The 19,168-nt window shown below is 35.7% G+C and overlaps 2 protein-coding genes and 1 pseudogene across 3 annotated transcripts; all 3 read left to right on the top strand.

Moving 5' to 3' along the window:
• Nucleotides 1-151: 151 nt before the first annotated feature.
• On the top strand, nucleotides 152-2,544 carry LOC145609223 (uncharacterized protein At4g14342-like). The gene is made up of 4 exons (XM_081664763.1): nucleotides 152-277; nucleotides 1,558-1,643; nucleotides 1,736-1,859; nucleotides 2,263-2,544. Exons 1-4 carry the CDS (start codon nucleotides 272-274, stop codon nucleotides 2,308-2,310), a joined length of 264 nt encoding a protein of 87 aa, XP_081520889.1. The 5' UTR covers nucleotides 152-271; the 3' UTR covers nucleotides 2,311-2,544.
• A 609-nt stretch (nucleotides 2,545-3,153) lies between these two features.
• LOC145609599 (putative pentatricopeptide repeat-containing protein At3g23330 pseudogene) lies at nucleotides 3,154-5,459 on the top strand (annotated as a pseudogene).
• Nucleotides 5,460-11,392: 5,933 nt separating this feature from the next.
• On the top strand, nucleotides 11,393-18,219 carry LOC145608975 (casein kinase 1-like protein 10). 2 transcript variants are annotated; one of them, XM_081664551.1, is made up of 14 exons: nucleotides 11,393-12,199; nucleotides 12,291-12,331; nucleotides 12,894-12,963; nucleotides 13,069-13,217; nucleotides 13,297-13,392; nucleotides 15,040-15,110; nucleotides 15,934-15,995; nucleotides 16,143-16,206; nucleotides 16,301-16,385; nucleotides 16,527-16,653; nucleotides 16,778-16,851; nucleotides 16,937-16,997; nucleotides 17,129-17,256; nucleotides 17,517-18,219. In XM_081664551.1, exons 1-14 carry the CDS (start codon nucleotides 12,124-12,126, stop codon nucleotides 17,793-17,795), a joined length of 1,383 nt encoding a protein of 460 aa, XP_081520677.1. In that variant the 5' UTR covers nucleotides 11,393-12,123; the 3' UTR covers nucleotides 17,796-18,219. The 2 variants fall into 2 exon arrangements, with proteins under 2 accessions (XP_081520677.1, XP_081520678.1); XM_081664552.1 differs by having other exon boundaries at nucleotides 11,394-12,199; nucleotides 17,132-17,256.
• Nucleotides 18,220-19,168: the final 949 nt, after the last annotated feature.

Below are 19,168 nucleotides of genomic sequence, written 5' to 3'. Positions count from 1 at the left end.
AAATGTTCCTACATACCCGTATAAAATACCATGATATTTCAAAACATTTGTAAGCTCACCCTCAAAATAAATAAAAAAATAACCTGAAATTTTTACCTCATAATTAAGATTTACTCCGTAATATTAAAATAACCTTGAAATAGTGAAATACTAGCACATACAAATGTCGGTTTGTTGAGTCGACAACCATCGCATTCGCGTATAAATAAGTAGAAAGATCGATTGTAGTAGTTTGGTCATCTTCCAAATTCTCAACAACAAATTGGTGAATATGCAGGTACCTTTCTTTTTAATTTTACTACTCGTACTCTTTATTTCTTGCATATACTAACCCTAAATTGCCAGTAACATTAATATTTCTCTACTTTTGTTAATATATATATCTGTTATCTAATTAAGAATTGTACTAGAACTTCCCCAAATTTTAATTTTGTTGTAGGGTTTTTAGGGTTTACTCTGTTCAATCAAACAATGTGTTGTATTGAGAAATTGGGTTGTGGAATTTAGGATTTGAAAGAACTAATTCTATGCAACTTCTTGTTTCTTGTTAATTACAATTAATTTAAGGTTAAATTCTATGATTTCATATAGTTCAGAGCATCTAATTTGATTTCTCAAGTACTGTATTAAGAACCCTAATCAAATTAATCAACTCTAGGCTCTGACATATTGACCCTAACGGTTCAGAATCGAAAAGGATGAACACCCTTTTGTTTAATTCTTTAAGTAGGTGCTATCTCAAAATTGCAATCCATATAAGTCTTTGGTGCTATGAGTCTATGACTGCTCTCCACTGACATGCTTGTTTGCCGAGCCTGAGCCATGCCAACTAATTTCACCTAGGGGCGTTTGGTATGTGGGAATGGGAGTTTGGGGAATTGAAAGATTTTACCTTGCTTTGATGTTGAGAGTATCCAACAATTAATTTCCGATATCTCGATCGAAGGCAAACGAATCCTAACTATTTTCCGGGATCCACCGGATTGCCTATTATAGGCAATTGCAATTCAAGTAAGAAAGAGGACGTCCTCTAAAATGGGGTTCATTCTTATTGGGGGATAGCGGTGAGAATGGAGAATCCATAAGCAGCGATGCAGACTTCTATCACCTCATACATGCCCATCCCCTTACTAATTAGGTCAGTAATAGCATATAAATATTGCCTTTCATTCCCTCAACCATCTTCAAGAGATGAAGAAGGCAAATACCATGGCCATTAGATGCAATAATGTCATCTAGGGGAGTTTGGTATGTGGGAATGGGAATTTGTGTGCTCCAGTTGACTTGGCTTATGATATATTGACCAGATTTGCAGAATGCACTCATGCACTCAAACTACTGAGTGTTGTTCCATTAGCATTGGTACTTGCATCACCTAGTTTAATTTTATTTTGGGTTCCTTCCTTTTCTTTTTAATTGAGTGCAAGCCCTCGGCTTCATAGCTAATATAGGTGTAATATAGACTTCATTGTATTGATGAGTTTTTGATCTATTTATATTTGCTTCCTCTGCTTTCTTTTGTACAACCTGCTGATTTTTATTTTGCTGTTTATGTAGGCCAGTGATAGATTTAACATCAATTCCCAGCTTGAGCACCTTCAAGCTAAATATGTTGGGACTGGTCATGCAGATTTGAACAGATTGTAAATTTCTTCCCATATAAACTTTTGATGTCTTTGTAACATATTGATTATTGGTTATTTGGTCCTAATTTTGTTCTTATTAAACTGGACAGTGAATGGGCTGTTAACATCCAACGTGATAGCTATGCTTCCTATGCTGGGCATTACCCAATGCTTGCATACTTTGCTGTTGCAGAAAATGAGTCTATTGGAAGAGAACGTTACAACTTCATGCAGGTTTGTTCGTGCTATCCTTCATGTTTGTTGTCTTGTTATTGTCCATGTAAGTTTTGTTAGTGTCAGATTGGTCTTAAGAGGAACCCAATGTTTGATGCAAGTTAGACTTGTAATTTGTAATTTAAACACAGAACAGGAATATCATCAAACTGAAGCTACATATGTACATATAAATGTTGCAGTTGGAGGGATAAATGGATGTTGGTGTGCGTATTTCAGTTTACAAACACAACTGAACACTTTGCCACTGAGCTATTGAGTTTGATTTAGATTTGTTAGTGGCTTTATATTTTAACATGCCAAGTTTTTGCATGCGTTACAACTTATATGAACTGGTCTCTTTGCGAGTTACTTCTATAGTACTCAATTACTCTCACTTATGAAACTGTTATATGTCTTGCAGAAAATGCTGCTACCTTGTGGCCTTCCTCCTGAAAGAGAAGATGATTGAGAGACGATGCTATACTTTGCTACCATAAGTTCTGATGTTTGGTTCAACGAGCATTGTATATGTTTCCATTGGGAGTTTTGGTGGATAGAATTGTTAAAAGGATTTCTTCTCGCACCTGAATCCTGTATTAAAAAATTATGATGTAATAGCTACTTGGTGGATGTGTATGTTTATTCGTCTGTCTCTATAAACATGATTATTTAGACTAATGAAAAGTGACTTTGAAGCAAAGAAGTTCTTCAGTGTGAAATACCCCTCCCCTTTTTATTAAACAGCAAAAATAGTGACTGAATATTGCAGATTTGCTGATGTCTATTTGCTCTTTTTCATTTTGATGTGGGAGCGTATTTTATTTTAATTGTGCTTGGACCACAAAGGATTGTGTTGTGACAGAGTTGGATTTTAGGTTTTTGATGTACCGTACTTCATAGAGTTCATACGAAGTTGAAGTTATCAGTTCAAATAAATTCAAGCCTCGTAAAGGCAAAATCTCTTAGTTTAACTAATTTCAAACCCTGGAAAGGCAAAAGTTCCATTCTAGTATGAGTACCATTCATGGTTGTAACTTGTGAGTTGCGAGTCCTTGTGACTGTGAGGATGCTAAGGCCTAATGTTTATTCTACATTATGAATCCTGAGTATGAATGTATGATCTACCTCGTATGTCCACACGTCCTATAGAGCGTTATAATATACTACGAGTATAATACGACTATTCAAGTATAATACGACAATACTCCCGTATGCTTTAAAACAGGCGAGCAGTCTGACTGTCTGAGCATAGACGCACCAAGAAGGCAAGAATCACAATATCACATGAACAATATTTCAATTTACAACTCAAATGACATCTTCCAAACTCCTGAAAACCCTTCTCAAAAACCCATCTTCCATTTCTTCAAAATCCCAAGCAAAACAACTTCATGCCCAGATCATCAAACTCAAAGGATTCAACCCATATTATATTTCCACTCTTCTTTCTATCTACTCCAACCTCAATTTTTTACCTGAATCAATCAATCTTTTTCATACCCTTCAATCTCCTCCTCTTCTTGCTTGGAAATCTATCATTAGATGTTACACTTCTCTTGGGTTTTTCATTGAATCTTTGAATTGTTTCAATCATATGAGAGTTTCTGGGTTACACCCAGATCATAATGTTTTTCCTTCTGCTGTAAAATCATGCACTTTTTTGAAAAGTTTGAAGCTTGCTGAATCTGTTCATGCTTGTATTATACGTGTTGGTCTTGATATTGATATTTATACTGGTAATGCATTGATGAATATGTATTCTAAATTGGAGACTTTGAGTGAGAATATTGAGGACAATGGTAAAGCCCGCCATGTGTTCGATGAAATGCCTCAAAGAAAAATGAATTATAGGAGTTGTGATGATTTGTCTAGCACTAAAGTTGAGGATAATGTGGTTGATGGGTTTGAGTTTGAATTTGACGTAATGGGTAGTAGTGGTTTAAATTACAGTCGTAGTAAGGGTCGGGGACCGGGTTTTCGAAAGAGTGGCGTGCAGAAAGTATTTGATGTCATGCCTGTTAGGGATCTTGTTTCTTGGAATACTGTTATTGCAGGAAATGCACAAAATGGGATGTTTGAAAGCGCTTTAGCAATGTTAAGGGACATGGGAAAGGCGAACCTTAAGGCGGATACTTATAGTTTGTCAAGTGTTCTTCCAATGTTTGCAGAACTTGTGGATGTTGTTAGAGGGAAGGAGATTCATGGTTATGCTATTAGAAATGGAATTGATGTCGACTTGCACGTTGGAAGTGGATTGATTGACATGTATGCTAAGTGCAATCATATAGAGAATGCATATAGGGTGTTTATTCTTTTACCTTCTCGTGATAGCATTACTTGGAACTCTATAATTGCTGGATGTGTTCAAAATGGAAAGTTTGACGAGGGTCTAAAATTGTTTAGGAAAATGGTAATGGCGAAAGTTAAGCCTGGGAGTGTTTCATTTTCGAGCATCATTCCTGCTTGTGCTCATCTAACAACTTTACGCTTGGGTAAGCAGTTGCATGGTTACATTATGAGGTGTGGATTCGAGGAAAATGTGCTTGTTGCTAGTTCGTTAGTTGACATGTATGCAAAATGCGGGTACATCAAGCTTGCTAGGTGTATATTCGATAAGATGAAACTTCATGACACCGTGTCATGGACAGCCATGATCATGGGATATGCTTTACATGGGCATGCTCATGAAGCCATTTCCTTATTTAATCAAATGGAAGACGCGGGAGTAAAACCCAACTCTGTTGCTTTTGTAGCTCTTTTAACAGCCTGTAGTCATGCTGGATTAGTAGATGAAGCCAGGAATTACTTTAACAGCATGATTCATGATTATGGACTATCTCCACAGTTGGAGCACTATGCTGCTGTAGCAGACCTTCTTGGCCGGGCTGGAAGGTTAAAAGAAGCTCATGATTTTATTTGTAAGATGTCTTCTCCAAGCAGTAGTATTTGGTCCACGTTGCTTTCTGCTTGTCGAGTGCATAAAAATGTCGATATGGCTGAAAAAGTTGCAAGAGAAATATTCAGAGTTGATCCTAGTAACATAGGGGCTCACGTTCTCTTATCAAACACATATTCTGCTGCTAAGAGATGGAAAGATGCTGCAAATGTGAGAATAACTATGAGAAATAAAGGGCTATTGAAAGGAGCAGCTTGCAGCTGGATCGAAGTGAAGAACAAATTACATGCTTTCGTGGCAGGAGATAAATCTCATCCATGCTATGAAAAGATAAAGGGGGCTCTAGAAAAGTTACTAGAGAAGATGGAGAGAGAAGGATATGTTCCTGATACAGGCGAAGTGCTCCATGATATTGATGAGGAGCTGAAGAAGAGCCTACTTTATAATCACAGTGAGAGATTAGCAATAGCATATGGCATCATAAGTACTCCAGAGGGAGCAACGATTTGCATAACCAAGAATATACGAGTGTGTAGTGACTGCCATACAGCAATAAAATTCATATCTAAGATTGTTAGAAGAGAAATAATTGTTAGAGATAATAGCCGATTTCACCATTTCAAAGATGGTCAATGTTCATGTGGAGACTATTGGTAGCATGAATGAACACACACAGCATTGTAGAAAGCCTCTATATGTAAAATGGCCAAACACTTGGCAAACCAGACTGTCCGTCATATACGAAGTATCTAACATAGCGCTGCATATTTCTGGCTGCTACCACAATTTGCTCCACTTCAGACCTGGGGTTCTAGCAAATTTTTTGGGCCTTGAATTTCTGTAATTGAGCAACATTGCTTTAAAATGCATTTTGGGATGAAGAAGTCTGCCTGAAAAATGGTTCAGCAACTGGGATGCAAGATTCTGCCCAAATCTAGAAAATCAGACCAGGCCAGTTTGACCTGCTCAATAACAGACTCTCAGATGAAGCAGGGATTTCAGAATTACACAGAAGTGAATATGTTGCAGTTGTTGTAGAAAGTATCTATATTGCTTGATTATTTGTACGGTCTTTGCAGTTAATGTAGACTGTAAAGTACCGATTTTGCTTGACATTATAAGTCATACTCATTACTACCCTTTTTCTTGTATATAATGACATTAAGTGGCAGCGATGATTGTTAGATTGTCATTAAGTGGCAGCGATGATTGTTGGATTGAGCTTGAACAGAGTTTGTAATTAGAATGTACTAGAAAGAAAATCAAAGAAATAGATTTTACAAAAGAGTTGAAAAGTACTTCAGTTCCATGATATGTATCTGATTATTACTCTCATTGTGCTTTCAATATGAGATCAGATACCTGCTTATACTCAACATTACCAGTCAGAAAATTACGTCTTAGCTCATTGTAGAAAAGATTAGATACTATGCTAGTTGTTGCCCCTACAAACCATCTCGAAGGAGTGAAGAGGTACCAAGGAATAAAGATTGATCCTGATATCCACCATCATCACTGAAGAGCTAGAAGCTCAATGACAACAGGAATGCAGGTGAGCAAGGTAGTAAATTTCAAGTATCAACTCCGACTTTAACAACTAAGCTAGCTAAAGTAATTCAGCTATCCTTTTTATCTACAAATTATTTGTGTTTTATTATGTGTATGCAAATCATGCAACAAAAAAGTCCAAGAACAAAATATAAAAGGGTCCGGTTGAGATTACATGTTGCTGGCATAACAGTCAAACACAAATTTGTATGTAAAATCACATCTATAAATGGTACAATTTCACAAGTATAATAATTTATTTAGAATAGTGACTATTCTTTAAGTATATTAATATCTTGACCCACAATTTATTTCTATCCAAATATTATTTTGATTTTGACCCTTCATTTTTTTAAATTATACTAATGAATGATGATTAGACTGATTTGTGAACAGTATGCCTTAGAACATATAATGCCTAGTTTGTTAGGGTTTGGGCCAGAAATTTTTTGGAGTGACTATATTTATACTATTTCAGAAAATCCAAGGCTATGTTATACTATTTCTATATAAAGCAGTAGATTAGAGAATATGGGCTGATTGAGTCTTTATTATAGCTGGCATTTTGTGCTGTTAACAAGTAGACAAAAATGCATGAGGGGCAAGAAAAGAGAGTTGAGGAAGTAAAACTTCTTGCCCCTTGTGTGTGTCTTCTCCCCTTTGATTACTAAGAGGTGTGACCTTTTGTTCACATAGGCAAATTATTTCGTGTCAAAATAATGCGTGTTTGCTGATACGTGAAGTATTGCGTCGTGTCTTGGTCCCTTTACAGTTTCTGTAAGGAGCCTTGCAAATAAGGGGGAATTTGAGGATCTCACTAGCTTAAGGTGAGAATCAAATCCCTCTTAGAGGTGTAGAACGAAGGTCTCCAACCAATTAAGCCGACCTTGATTCTCTATCAGTCTCTTTACACGCACCCACAAATTGGTGCACGTTACAAACCGTTCAATTTTAACTTATGACATCTTACCTCCTAATAAGTCGATGTCTTTTTAAGAAGTTATTCTAATAGAAAAAACATAGTATACTTTATAATATACTTTATAGAATGTTTACCTAACTTAATGTTCCTAATTTATACGCAACAAAGTTTGAGAGGGCAATAGAATCCTCATAAATTGAGACATCATGATTGCATACATTATGATTCAAAAACTACTCAAAGAACCATAATAAAAGTCATGAACAAGTTTTATTTATAAAAACTTAATTACATGCTTTAAATAGTTGGTCAAGTTCTTTAAGCTATTGTAAATTGTCACCTTGTCACCTGGTAGTATTTTCATTTGTCGACGAAAATGACAAAAGGTTGATCACAATTCCTAGTTGATAGAAGTAAGTCATCCACCTTGCCAATACAATATCAATCGTTTTCCTTCACAACATGTTTACTTTTCTTAATTTGTTACTGTGTACTACGTACTAATCAAGTGACTAAATTCGCACACCCTTCGTAGATAGGTTTTGATCACGATTTTCGACACCACTAATTAAAACATAACCGAGTAATCTAATTGACATCCAAACATTAATAAATTGTAAAACTTGAAAGTGTAATAGTGCATAAAAATAGTATAATCCAAAAGAACACATATTTCAAAGTAAGATAAACTTTTCTTAATCAGCCGCTATTATTATTGTTGTCTACATGTACAAAGCATTGCTATAAGATAGCTTTATATATCTTTTTTGGGTGCCACATTAGCTTTAAGTTAAGGGATTATATTAATAAATAAACCCTATTAGTTAATTTTTGTAGTGCTAGCTGTTGAAATGTCATTGGTAGGTGTAATTATCATGTCGTAATCAAAGCATTTGGGGTATCTATCAATTTCTGCTTAGTGTAAAAAATAATTAATTAAAACGAAGATTAGTGTAGAATTAAATTATAGACAAATATGCTATTCAAAAAAAAAATTTATAGACAAATATAACCAAGTCATACTTGTTGTTCTTAAACATGAGTTTTTGCTTGGCATGGTATTTGTTTATTAGGTCACAGAATATTGTTATCCACTACTAACAATATTAGTATTAAAATCATGCAACAATACAATATTGTAGACTACATTTTTTTGTTACTGTTTTGGGTACGAAAGAATGACCTAATTAAGGTTGATTTTTTTTTTTTTTTTTTTTTTTTTTTTTTGGGATGGTAACTTTGTAAGAAGGTTTTCGATAAGATGTTGCTTGCTTGGTTGGATTGCTTGCATATAATTACGCGTAAGCTGATTGATTGCAACGATGTTTGAGGTGCCTAAGGTCGAACGAAGTGCTTCCATGTATTTCAATATTTTTTTTTGAAGGGGGGAGATTAAATTCATTAATAATAAGAGATCGTAATCGAACAATACAAAGACAAAAGAACCAATTACAAGTTCGAAATAAAGGAAACTACAATTGCACGCGCAAAATGACTTTCTTAAGTACCCTTGGCTCATATAACGCTGTCCTATGCAGCCTCTTGCAAGGGGTCTGGCAATATGTTATAGTTTCTGACGTGAACCTTCATTAGCTCGGAATCCCGTACTCCTCGACCTGAAATCAAAATTGGTGTTGTACACTTTTCCATAGACAAGACGATCTCCGATTCAAACACGAATATCGGCATGGAAGCATAACCCTTTAGCCCAAACCAACAGAAGATCAAACCGAAGCCCCATAGCCAAAAAAACCCGGCTTAAATCCTGCACCAGAAGATCGGTACACCGATCTGCATGCCCCATATCACCCAAACACACCACACAAACAGAAAAAATAACAAAACTAAAACTAAAAAGCACACAAAGACACCTAAAAGAAAAAACAGGAAGAAACTTAAAAACTAAGACAACGAACGAAACCCTAACAACCCACCCCGTCGCCAGACCAAGCCCCACCACCAACGCTCCGAGGTTCACCAACCCAACCCACAAACCGTCGGATATAAAAGCACGGACCGCCGAGACCCGCTCGAGAAGCCCAAACCCCACACACCCCTGAGCCGCGGCAACGACGGCCCTACACGAGGGACTCAGAACGGCCCTACACGAAGGACTCAGAGGGAGATAACTCACCCTCCCCGTTCTCGTACTCAACGCGCTACAATAGCCAAAGAGGTGGAGCATAGGCGCGGCGGGAAAGCGGAGAAGAAAACCGGCGGCAAGCCGGCCGCACGGCCGGTGATGAACAGAGGCGGCAGACGAAAAGGAGCGGCGCAAGTTGTAAGGCTGAAAAGACAAAAAAACAAAATGGGAAAAGAAAAAACAACCTAAGGGAATAGATCGGAGGCTCGCTGACGCCGTGGCATGGGCGGTGAGCCACACGCCAGCCGGCGAGCCTCATGGCTGGAGTAAAAAAGGAAAAAAAAACGGAGGTTTTTTGGAGAGATAAGGCCGGAGAGAGAGAAAGAGGGCTAGCTTATATTTAGTGGATATGTATTTCAATATTTCATCATACATAGATAAATACCATGCCTTTTGTTAAAAAAAAATAACATAAATTTTTTTATTTGTTATTTTTTTAATATTGATTTTGATGTATGTGGAATATATACCAATAAACCAATATATAATACGGTGTCCTAATATTTTTTGTTTCTCTTCACTTATATATTCGTCTTTAAACTCTCTTTTTTCTTTTTTCTTTCCAACAATGAGTATTTTTTATGTCACTTGTCTCTATCTCTTTATCTCTCTATTTGTCTTTTTCTGCTTGTTATGGATAGGCAAATATCTCATCAGTATTTGCCTAGAATGACTCCTTAAGGCTACAATTGGGAGTGAAAGCATTTGTCTTTTCTTGGTATCGATGCGTACAATTGTATGTATGAGAATGTACCTTGAGGTCTCCCCTTTTACTATCAACAGTGGCATTAGAGGCTTGCTCTTGGTTTTTGCAATTAAACCGTGTTTGAGCTTAACCCTTCTAGATGAGCTATTGCTTCATTATTGTTGGACTTATTAAGGCTTGTAATAGACTACTAATCAATAGATCTAAAATTCTAAAGTTAGGAATTTATTTTGTAGTTTACTATGTATTTGCTAAATGCTTACACAATGAGGAAGTGACATTAATTTAAACTTTGTTAGAGGGTCCTTACTTCTTCGCAATTTGGGATGGAGGGAGGGGGGTTGAGGGTTTGATTGGTATCGGTGAGGAGACGCAGTGGCGAGTCTACCCTAGACTAAAAATGTTATGGGATCAACATAACTTTTTAAAGGATAATTATCTTATTACTCTATAGTCTATATTGTAATATATATCATCATAATGTATGTACTAGTGTACTACCTTATTTTCCTCCCATCTTATAATCCTTAATTTATTTAAAAGTTTGAGTGCTCATATAGACCACTAAATAAAGATAAGTATAATTTACTTTCAAATAAAAGAAGAATAATAAGTCAATCAAATTAATTGATTGAAGTGATGACTCATGAAAAATTTATGAGTTGAATGAAATTAGAGTTTATTCCTCAACAAACTACAAACACCATCCAACCAACTTAAGCATATGAAATTATGAATAAAGAATTGTAGAACAAATAGTTATTTTTTATCTTGGAAAATTTGTTTCACTAATTCAAGCTAACTAAGAAGTGGTGATTGACAATCGAATATAGAGAATAACCAAAAACATCATTGCATGAAATCAATTTTTCCGTATAATCAATAATCCTTTTACACATTTTGCATTGATAATTTCCTCATAACCAAAAACATTGCTAATTGATAACATATTTAATTGATTCATCAACACCATACATGCCCATCCAACAGTCCAACACGGTGAATGGCGCATGCCGCATGCATGAGAAAAAAATTATATAACTTAAAAGTTAAAAACTAACAAATGCCCCAAAATGTTAAACAAGATGACTAAAAATAGAAATATTGAATTAACTACATCAACAGACGCTTGATTTTGAAATTCATTCCTAACATACCATTATAGAAAATATAACACGGAGTAATTTGTTTTTAACGCTTCGAGACGCTTGTTAGCGAGATCCAATCAAAAATATTAAATTAACTAATTACACTTTAATTAATTAACGCAAATAAGCAATAACAAACAATAATCACAATTTGCTTCTTTCTTTCTTCATCTTCCTTTTATTATCCTCTTCCTCTTTATTTCTCCCCTTTGCCAAACTCTTCTTCTTCTTCTTCTTCCTCCTTTCATTTTCTCTCTCCTCAATTTTTTTTCCGGGAGAATCTCTCTCTTACACAGATCCAAACTCTTTAACAGATCTATAATTTCCTCAATTTTCGATTTTCCAAGATTCGATTTTTAATTTTTCCTACTCAACTAGCTTTAATTTCAATCCTCTTCTTCAACGACTCTTTTTCCCCTTTTTTTCTCCATTTTTATATCATCGCTGTGCCAATTTTTGGGCAATGCCGTTTGATAATCGAAAAGTTGTTCCGTATTTTCAATAATCATCGCCGTTGAATTCGAGTTCTAGGGTTTTTTGTTTTCGATTTTTTTTTTCTGGGTTAATAGTGTTATGCAGCACCCTTTTTTCAACTCTTTATTACTGTTGGATCTGATAAGAAGGGCGTTTTTTATTTTCTAAGATTTTTTCTGGGTTTCTTTTAATTTGTCAAAAAATTGAAGTTTTCTGATTAAACTGTAGTTTGTACAAATAGTAGCAATTATTTGGTAAAATCTGTTTGGTTGATCTAAGGGAACTTTTTCCTTCTTATTTACTTGTATAAAAGTAGTAATTTTTTTAGAAATTTATTAGTTTCCTCTAAATTTTAGTTGGGGCAAGGGTTTTTCTTTCCTTTTTTTTTTGGGTTCTTCAAAGTTTTTAATTTGGGTTAGCCTAAGCTGTTTGAGAGTGCTTTACCATGGATCATGTAATTGGTGGAAAGTTTAAGCTCGGCCGTAAGATTGGTAGTGGTTCATTTGGGGAGCTTTACTTAGGTACCGCGATTTTTTCAAAAATTTGTATTTATTAAGAAGATATTATGTTTGATGGAATGTTGTTCTAACCTTGTGTTGCTTGTTGGTGTAGGTATCAATGTACAGACTGGTGAGGAAGTCGCCGTTAAGCTGGTTTGTGTCCCGATCATCCTTCTTTTATGGTTTAAATTGGTGAAATTGTACTGGTGTAGTTGAATCTAATGTTTTGTTTATACTTCGCTGTATATTGTATGAATATGTATGTTTTTATGTTAGTATATACTTCGTATAGGTTAATATGATCATGTGTGCTGGTATCTACAAGCTTGTTAGCTGAGTAATTATGGAGTAATTTGTAGTTTAGTCTATGGCAGATCAACATATATATAAATTGTTCGGCTGCTGTTGCAATCTTCTGTTGTTTTAGGTATTAGTTCAACCAGAATTTGTATAAACAAACACGAACGCTCTTGTCTCAATTGTAATGAACAGCTAATTTTTAATGTTGGATGATGACAATAGCCTAAAGGATGAAGTCTGTGAGTTTTAAGCTTCCACACATTATTGTGTTTCTTCGTGTACAGTGTCAACAGGGTTTTCTGGTTTTTATTTGTGTAAATGGAAGACAAACCACAGTCCATCCCAGCTTGGCTGGCAGAAGATATCTCTCTGTCTGTTGCTTGTATCACACTCTAAAATATTTTATTTTTTGTAGGAACCTGCAAAGACAAAGCACCCTCAGTTGCATTATGAGTCGAAATTGTACATGCTTCTTCAGGGAGGCAGTAAGTGACCTCTCCTCTTTCCTCTCACCCCTCTGTGATTTGTGAATGTTTGTTAATTATTGTAGGGTACATTAATCTGTCTTATTTCTCTTGTCTGTAATGCAGCTGGTGTTCCCCATCTAAAATGGTTTGGAGTTGAAGGTGAATACAATGTCATGGTTATTGATCTTCTTGGCCCAAGTCTAGAGGACTTATTTAACTATTGCAACCGCAAGTTTTCCCTAAAGACAGTTCTAATGCTTGCTGATCAAATGGTAAGCTGCTTTTTAAACAGTAATCTACATTGGGATGATATAACTCACATAATGTGATTTCCCTGGGTTTCTTATGTAGATCAATAGGGTGGAATATATGCACTCAAGAGGCTTTCTTCACCGTGATATAAAACCTGACAACTTTTTAATGGGTCTTGGACGGAAGGCAAATCAGGTACATCTTGAACATCAAGAATTTTCTCTTTATCGGTGTCACTGTGAGGATTTGACTGCTAGGTTTCTTTGGTTATGTTACTTCAGCGTGATTACTAATGCCTTTTGTTTTAAAAATATTAGATTTCAAGATGTAAATAGTGTTTTATTATTTTTATTTTTGTAAAAATTTCTATTGGTCTTTTAACTATTGTACCTTGTAAGCATATGTCATAGATAAACAGTTTTTTACTCACTCTTTGCTTAGAACCCACTAATGTTATTTTTCTAGGTACTTGGTTTGATGGTTTGCCAGTTTAGTGATATTGTTATGAAACATTTTTTTATTGAGACTGTGCATTCACCGCGTTGTGGTTACAAGGCAATTTTTGTGACCTTTGGATTCCTTGCACAGTTGCACATTTCTGGCCAGATATTCTGTTCCTTCATGTTCATATATGATCTCTATCCCAGAGTCCTAGTCATATGTTCTTGTTAGATCTGTTGGTGTGTAATTTTAAATGTGTTAGTATGGGCTTTTTGCTTGGCGTGAACTAATCAGGAACTTCCTCCTCCCTAACTGAAACCATCAGAAATACCTACATCGTCTCACATACCTGACGAGGGCTTTTTCTTTCTCTTGGTTTGTGAAATCCCAGACCTGATACTGTGATACGGGTGATTGATGACCCCTTTTCTTGGGCATGATAGTTAAGCCAACAGCTCACTTATTTTTGAGGTCTGTCTTGTATCATGTGTTGAGTTTTCGTCTTTTAATAAACTGGATAATTACCACTGTTTGCCTTTTCTTATTATTTAAAGATATAGGCCCGTCAATCATTATGAGTCTTATGATCCCTTCCCTTTTTGAAGTATCTTCCTCATGTGTAAATGGCTCACCTGATGTGGGAAATGAAGATTTATTATGATTGGATGGGATGGAGTTACATTTTTGGGTATGGTTGCTTCAATTTGGGTGACTGTTGTCGCAACTTAAAGACGTGGCAGTGCAGATTGCCTATCCACTGCTGAAGGCTATGCAAAAAGGTGTCATGTGGATGAATATCTTTGTTGTGGAGCCTAAATGTGTGATCTGCCTAGTGGCAGCTGGCGAAGTGGCTAGTTAGCTATGATATTTTTTCCAATGTTGTTTGTCTCTTTGTTGTCGTTGCTCTGGTATTGGGAATTGGTAGTTGAATCTTGTTAGTTTGCAGAATTATTGACTTTTCAGATGCTTGAGGTGGTTTGGTGACTGGTCAATATTGATGTTTGATGTTTGAGTATATTCTTTTTCCTTGTGCCTCTCTGAATTAATCCTGGAAGCTTTAGATTGCAACTATGAAAGTTGATGCACCAATGTTGGTCATTTAATCTGTGCCGAAACCTTTCATTGTGCAACTACTTTTTTATGTGCCGTAGAAAAATTTCTTACTGATGCATAGAATATATGTATATTTCTTTAATTTTAACATCAAAATCATACCCTATTGCTTTTTTTTTAAGCAAAGGAAAGTGTTACTGAAATGTCAACAATAAACTAGATCAATTGATTCACATTTTCACCATTATATGATCACTTGCCTTTTGAGTTTTGGTTGGTTAGCTAAAAACTTCAAGATCATTGAAATATGCTTACTTTTCCTGCCAATTTCTGTATTTCTTCTTGCAGGTGTATGTCATTGATTTTGGCCTTGCAAAAAAGTATCGTGATCTTCAAACACATAAACACATACCTTACAGGTACTTTGACATCCTCGTGTACCCACTTGTAGCAGAATAATACCTTAAGTTTTGAAATGATGGCTTTTGAGGTCTCTTAATCCACACTGATCCTACATCATCGTTAAAAGTTAAAATTCTTGGATGTGCTTTAAGTTTGAACTATTAGGTTTCATCTGTCTGTGGGGACTTGTATTGCACTGAACAAAAGTTATTAGTTTCCAAACTCAAGATTTAAATCGGATGCAGTAAGAGTTAGAAATTGTAGAATTTTGCTACCCTATACATTTAGGGAAAAATGTAACTTTGCTGAATGTTGTCATTACTTGTTGAATGAGAAGATTTCAAGTTAATTTGTTTAGCATAAATGGTTTAAATTTCAAATAAAAATCATAGAACATTTTGTTAAAACACTTTCACTTTTACATTAAGACAAATCTTGAAATTTAACAAAATCTCATGTGATTGTGTTTTTCCTATAATGCTTACAACAATTAGAGAAGGTAGAGTATGTGAATAGAGTGAAAATCAAAGTGTCAAAGCTAAAAAAAGTGAGTAAAATATTTTGGTGGTGCTCATTACATATATGTCATATTACATGCTTTAAGTTCTAATTAATAAACAAAACCTACACTTTTAGATAGAAAGCTAGTGCTATCAGCTAAGTCAATAATCATCATCAATTCATTATTTGGTGGCAAAGCACTGGCGACCTCCTGAATTATTTTCAACTCACAACAGGGCTATCATGTCTTTCAATTTTTATTAATATTTGTTAGTGTTAAGTTTATGTTTTTTTGGCTGTCAATGTCATCTCTGTATTCTCATGAGTAACATTATGCAGAGAAAACAAGAATCTCACAGGGACTGCTCGATATGCTAGTGTCAATACTCATCTTGGTGTTGGTAAGTGTGATTGCTTTTTTACCTCTGATTCTCCATTGTTTGAGAGTAACTCTTTATATAGTCATAGAATTGGTGGCTGTTATTCCATTTTCTTTTCCATTTCTTTTTTTGAGCTTGTAACTGATTTTTTTAAAATTTTATTTTTAGAACAAAGCAGAAGAGATGATCTAGAGTCCCTTGGCTATGTCCTAATGTATTTTTTGAGGGGAAGGTAGAGTTCAATTGATTTTTTCCCCTTGTCTCAATTATATACACCCTATATTTCATGTAACATGATTTACTAATGAAGCATTTTTTTGTGTCAGCCTTCCATGGCAGGGCTTGAAAGCTGGAACTAAAAAGCAGAAGTATGACAAAATAAGTGAAAAGAAAATGCTTACACCCATAGAGGTATGGACATGTGCTCCTGCTGTGCCTTTTGGGTTATCTTATCTAAAGGGGCTGGATTGCTAGTAGTACAAGATTATACCTTCCTCTTTTATACTTTGTAACTGTGAATTTCAGCCTTTTAAACCTTATTGCTGATTACAGGTTCTTTGCAAAAATTATCCCTCAGAGTTCACATCATACTTCCACTATTGCCGGTCATTACGGTTTGATGACAAGCCTGATTACTCATATCTAAAAAGACTATTTCGGGATCTCTTCATTCGAGAAGGTATTCATTATTTTTAATGAAGTGACGAGCTATGTGTTTCTATAAATCTTCTCAGTGTATAATATTGCCCTGGCTGGCATTGTCAAATTACAATAGCAATGTCATAAATTGTTTGTTGGTGCAGGTTACCAATTTGACTATGTATTTGACTGGACAATATTGAAATATCCACAAATTGGTTCCAGCTCCCGAACACGGGTTAGTATAATGGCTATATAAGTATATAGCTATTTTTCAAAACTTTTTAAATTATCTCATGTTGTTATGTGCCTTTATCTTGCAGCCAACTGCGAAACCTGCTTTAAATCCCGGACCTTCTGCTGAAAGAGCTGAGAGGACGCCAGGTAATTTTCCTCCCTGAAAGTGCTGTTAGTCTTCTCCCAATGATCTATTGAGATAAATAGAAAAGAACAGTTTTATTATTTTTTTTTACTTGTTTATAAGCAATTAATATATTGTTTGTTTTGTGACCTAGTAGGACAAGAAATCCGAGATAGATTTTCTGGTACAGTTGAGGCATTTACTAGAAGAAATAATTCGAGCTCAGGTTTGCAAGGTGATTCACGTCATAGATCATCAGATGAGCCATCATCTAAGGATGTGGTAAGTATATATAAATGCTAAGTATATATAAATCCTTGCTTTCTCTAGGAGTACCAACCATGAGCAACTAAGCTGTTTCAACTGGGGGGGTGGGGGTGGTCTGTTTTGTTTCTTACACGTGTACAAGTATTATTTGTATATTTAATGTGGGCTGTGCTGGTAAAGGAAGCCTTATTTGGCTTCTTGCAGATCCTTAGCGCATATTGTTCTAAATTTAAGGGTAAAAATAAGGTAATATTAACAAAATGTTTCATGTACAGCAAGCAGATCGTGAGAGAGGTCGTATATCTAGGAATGGGAGTACTTCAAAGAGAGCAGTTGCATCATCAAGTAGGCCAAGCTCTTCTGGTGAGCCCAGTGACGGTCGCTCAAGCAGGTTGATGTCATCTGGTGGTCGCCTGTCTACAACCCAAAGGATTCAACCTGGTTTTGAGTCAAAGACATCTACTCTTGCTCGTGTTTCTGCTGCAAGGCCTGGACGAGACGACACCCTAAGGAGCTTTGAGTTTCTATCTATTGGTGCCGGGAGGAGAAAGTAAGCACTAAGTACATGCTTAAATTTGTTTTTGGGTGCATCCTGCTACAAATGGAGATATAATCAAGATCTCAAGCCTAGTTTTTAAAAGGTTTTTCACCTGGGTTGTTCTCTGCGAAAATGTAAATGATCAGTTCCAAATCTGACACTCGTAAAGCTTAACGGGATATTCCATTTCCTTGCAAAGATTGTGCTCTCCCAGATCCTTTCACCATTAAATGGCTGTAAAACCTTCTTTTCCTTCCTACCATCCCAAGAAGAAAAGAAAAGGAGATCGCACTAGGAAATTGTCTATATGTTGAGACTTGGACAGTGATGTTTGCAATGAATAATTTTGTTGTACTATATGATGAAACAATCTGGCAAAAGAACAATATGATGTTTTTATTACTTTTTTGTGCTAATACAGATTTATAATTATCACTTTATCGAGTATAGGTGTTCTTTGGATGCCTGTTCTATTGCTCATTTTGTAGTTTGTACATCCTATCTTGAAATGTTACATGCGATTCAAATACTAGTAGGCCTTGTATCTTACTGTATGTATTGTATAATGGCTGGAAGAGTGAAAAGTATGTTATTCTTGGGTAAAATCCATGTCAAGGAAGGTGGGTTTGTGGTTTGCCACTTTGGAGCCATGAGAACAGTAAGGCATTTAGCTGTGTATCCATTGAGGTGGAAGATGCCTTGCACTTGCGATTGTTAAATATGGAAGGGTGGACACGGTCTACACGGAGCAAGACTTGAGCAAGCATCCTTAGCATCAAGAAAGGCACAAGGAGAAAATAAAATGTGTAATGTAGGCCAGGAAACCCCAAACTTAGTTCGAACAATTGTAATGTACTCAGCTAGTCAGCTTAGCGCCTATGCTTGTCACACCCTATTATAGGAGGATTGTGGCTTTTGCTTGGCTCGTCACACCCTATACGTATAGGAGGATGTCGCTTTTGCATATCTGTGAGAGTATGATGCACGGTGTTGGTAGAGCCGTGAAAAGCAATGCCACTGGAGTGGTTTGGAATCCTACACTCCTACGTAACAAGGTTTATGTATTTGCCCGGGAGAATAACAAGATTACTGAATGTGATAGTATGAGTTTTAATCTTGGAGTATATTTATAATTTTCAACTCTGTAAGGAGTTTTATCATTTTAGTTAAATTAGCATATGATTACTATGCATAATTTTGATAATTTTAAAGGTGAAACGCAATTTTTAGTTTTGAAAAACAAAGTTCATTTATAACCAGATTGTTTATGCAAAAGGCTCATTATGAAATCGGCTAGATTATTAAAATAAAATCACGAATTCAAGATTATTTATACAAAAGGGCTTATTTATGAAATCGGCTAAATTGATAAACAAATCGTTCATGATT

This window comes from Chenopodium album, chromosome 23, assembly GCF_948465745.1.
Source record: "Chenopodium album chromosome 23, dcCheAlbu1.1, whole genome shotgun sequence".
Classification (NCBI taxonomy): Eukaryota; Viridiplantae; Streptophyta; class Magnoliopsida; order Caryophyllales; family Amaranthaceae; genus Chenopodium; species Chenopodium album.
The sequence above is the reverse complement of the archived record's forward strand: the minus strand, read 5'-3'. Positions and strand labels throughout refer to the sequence as shown.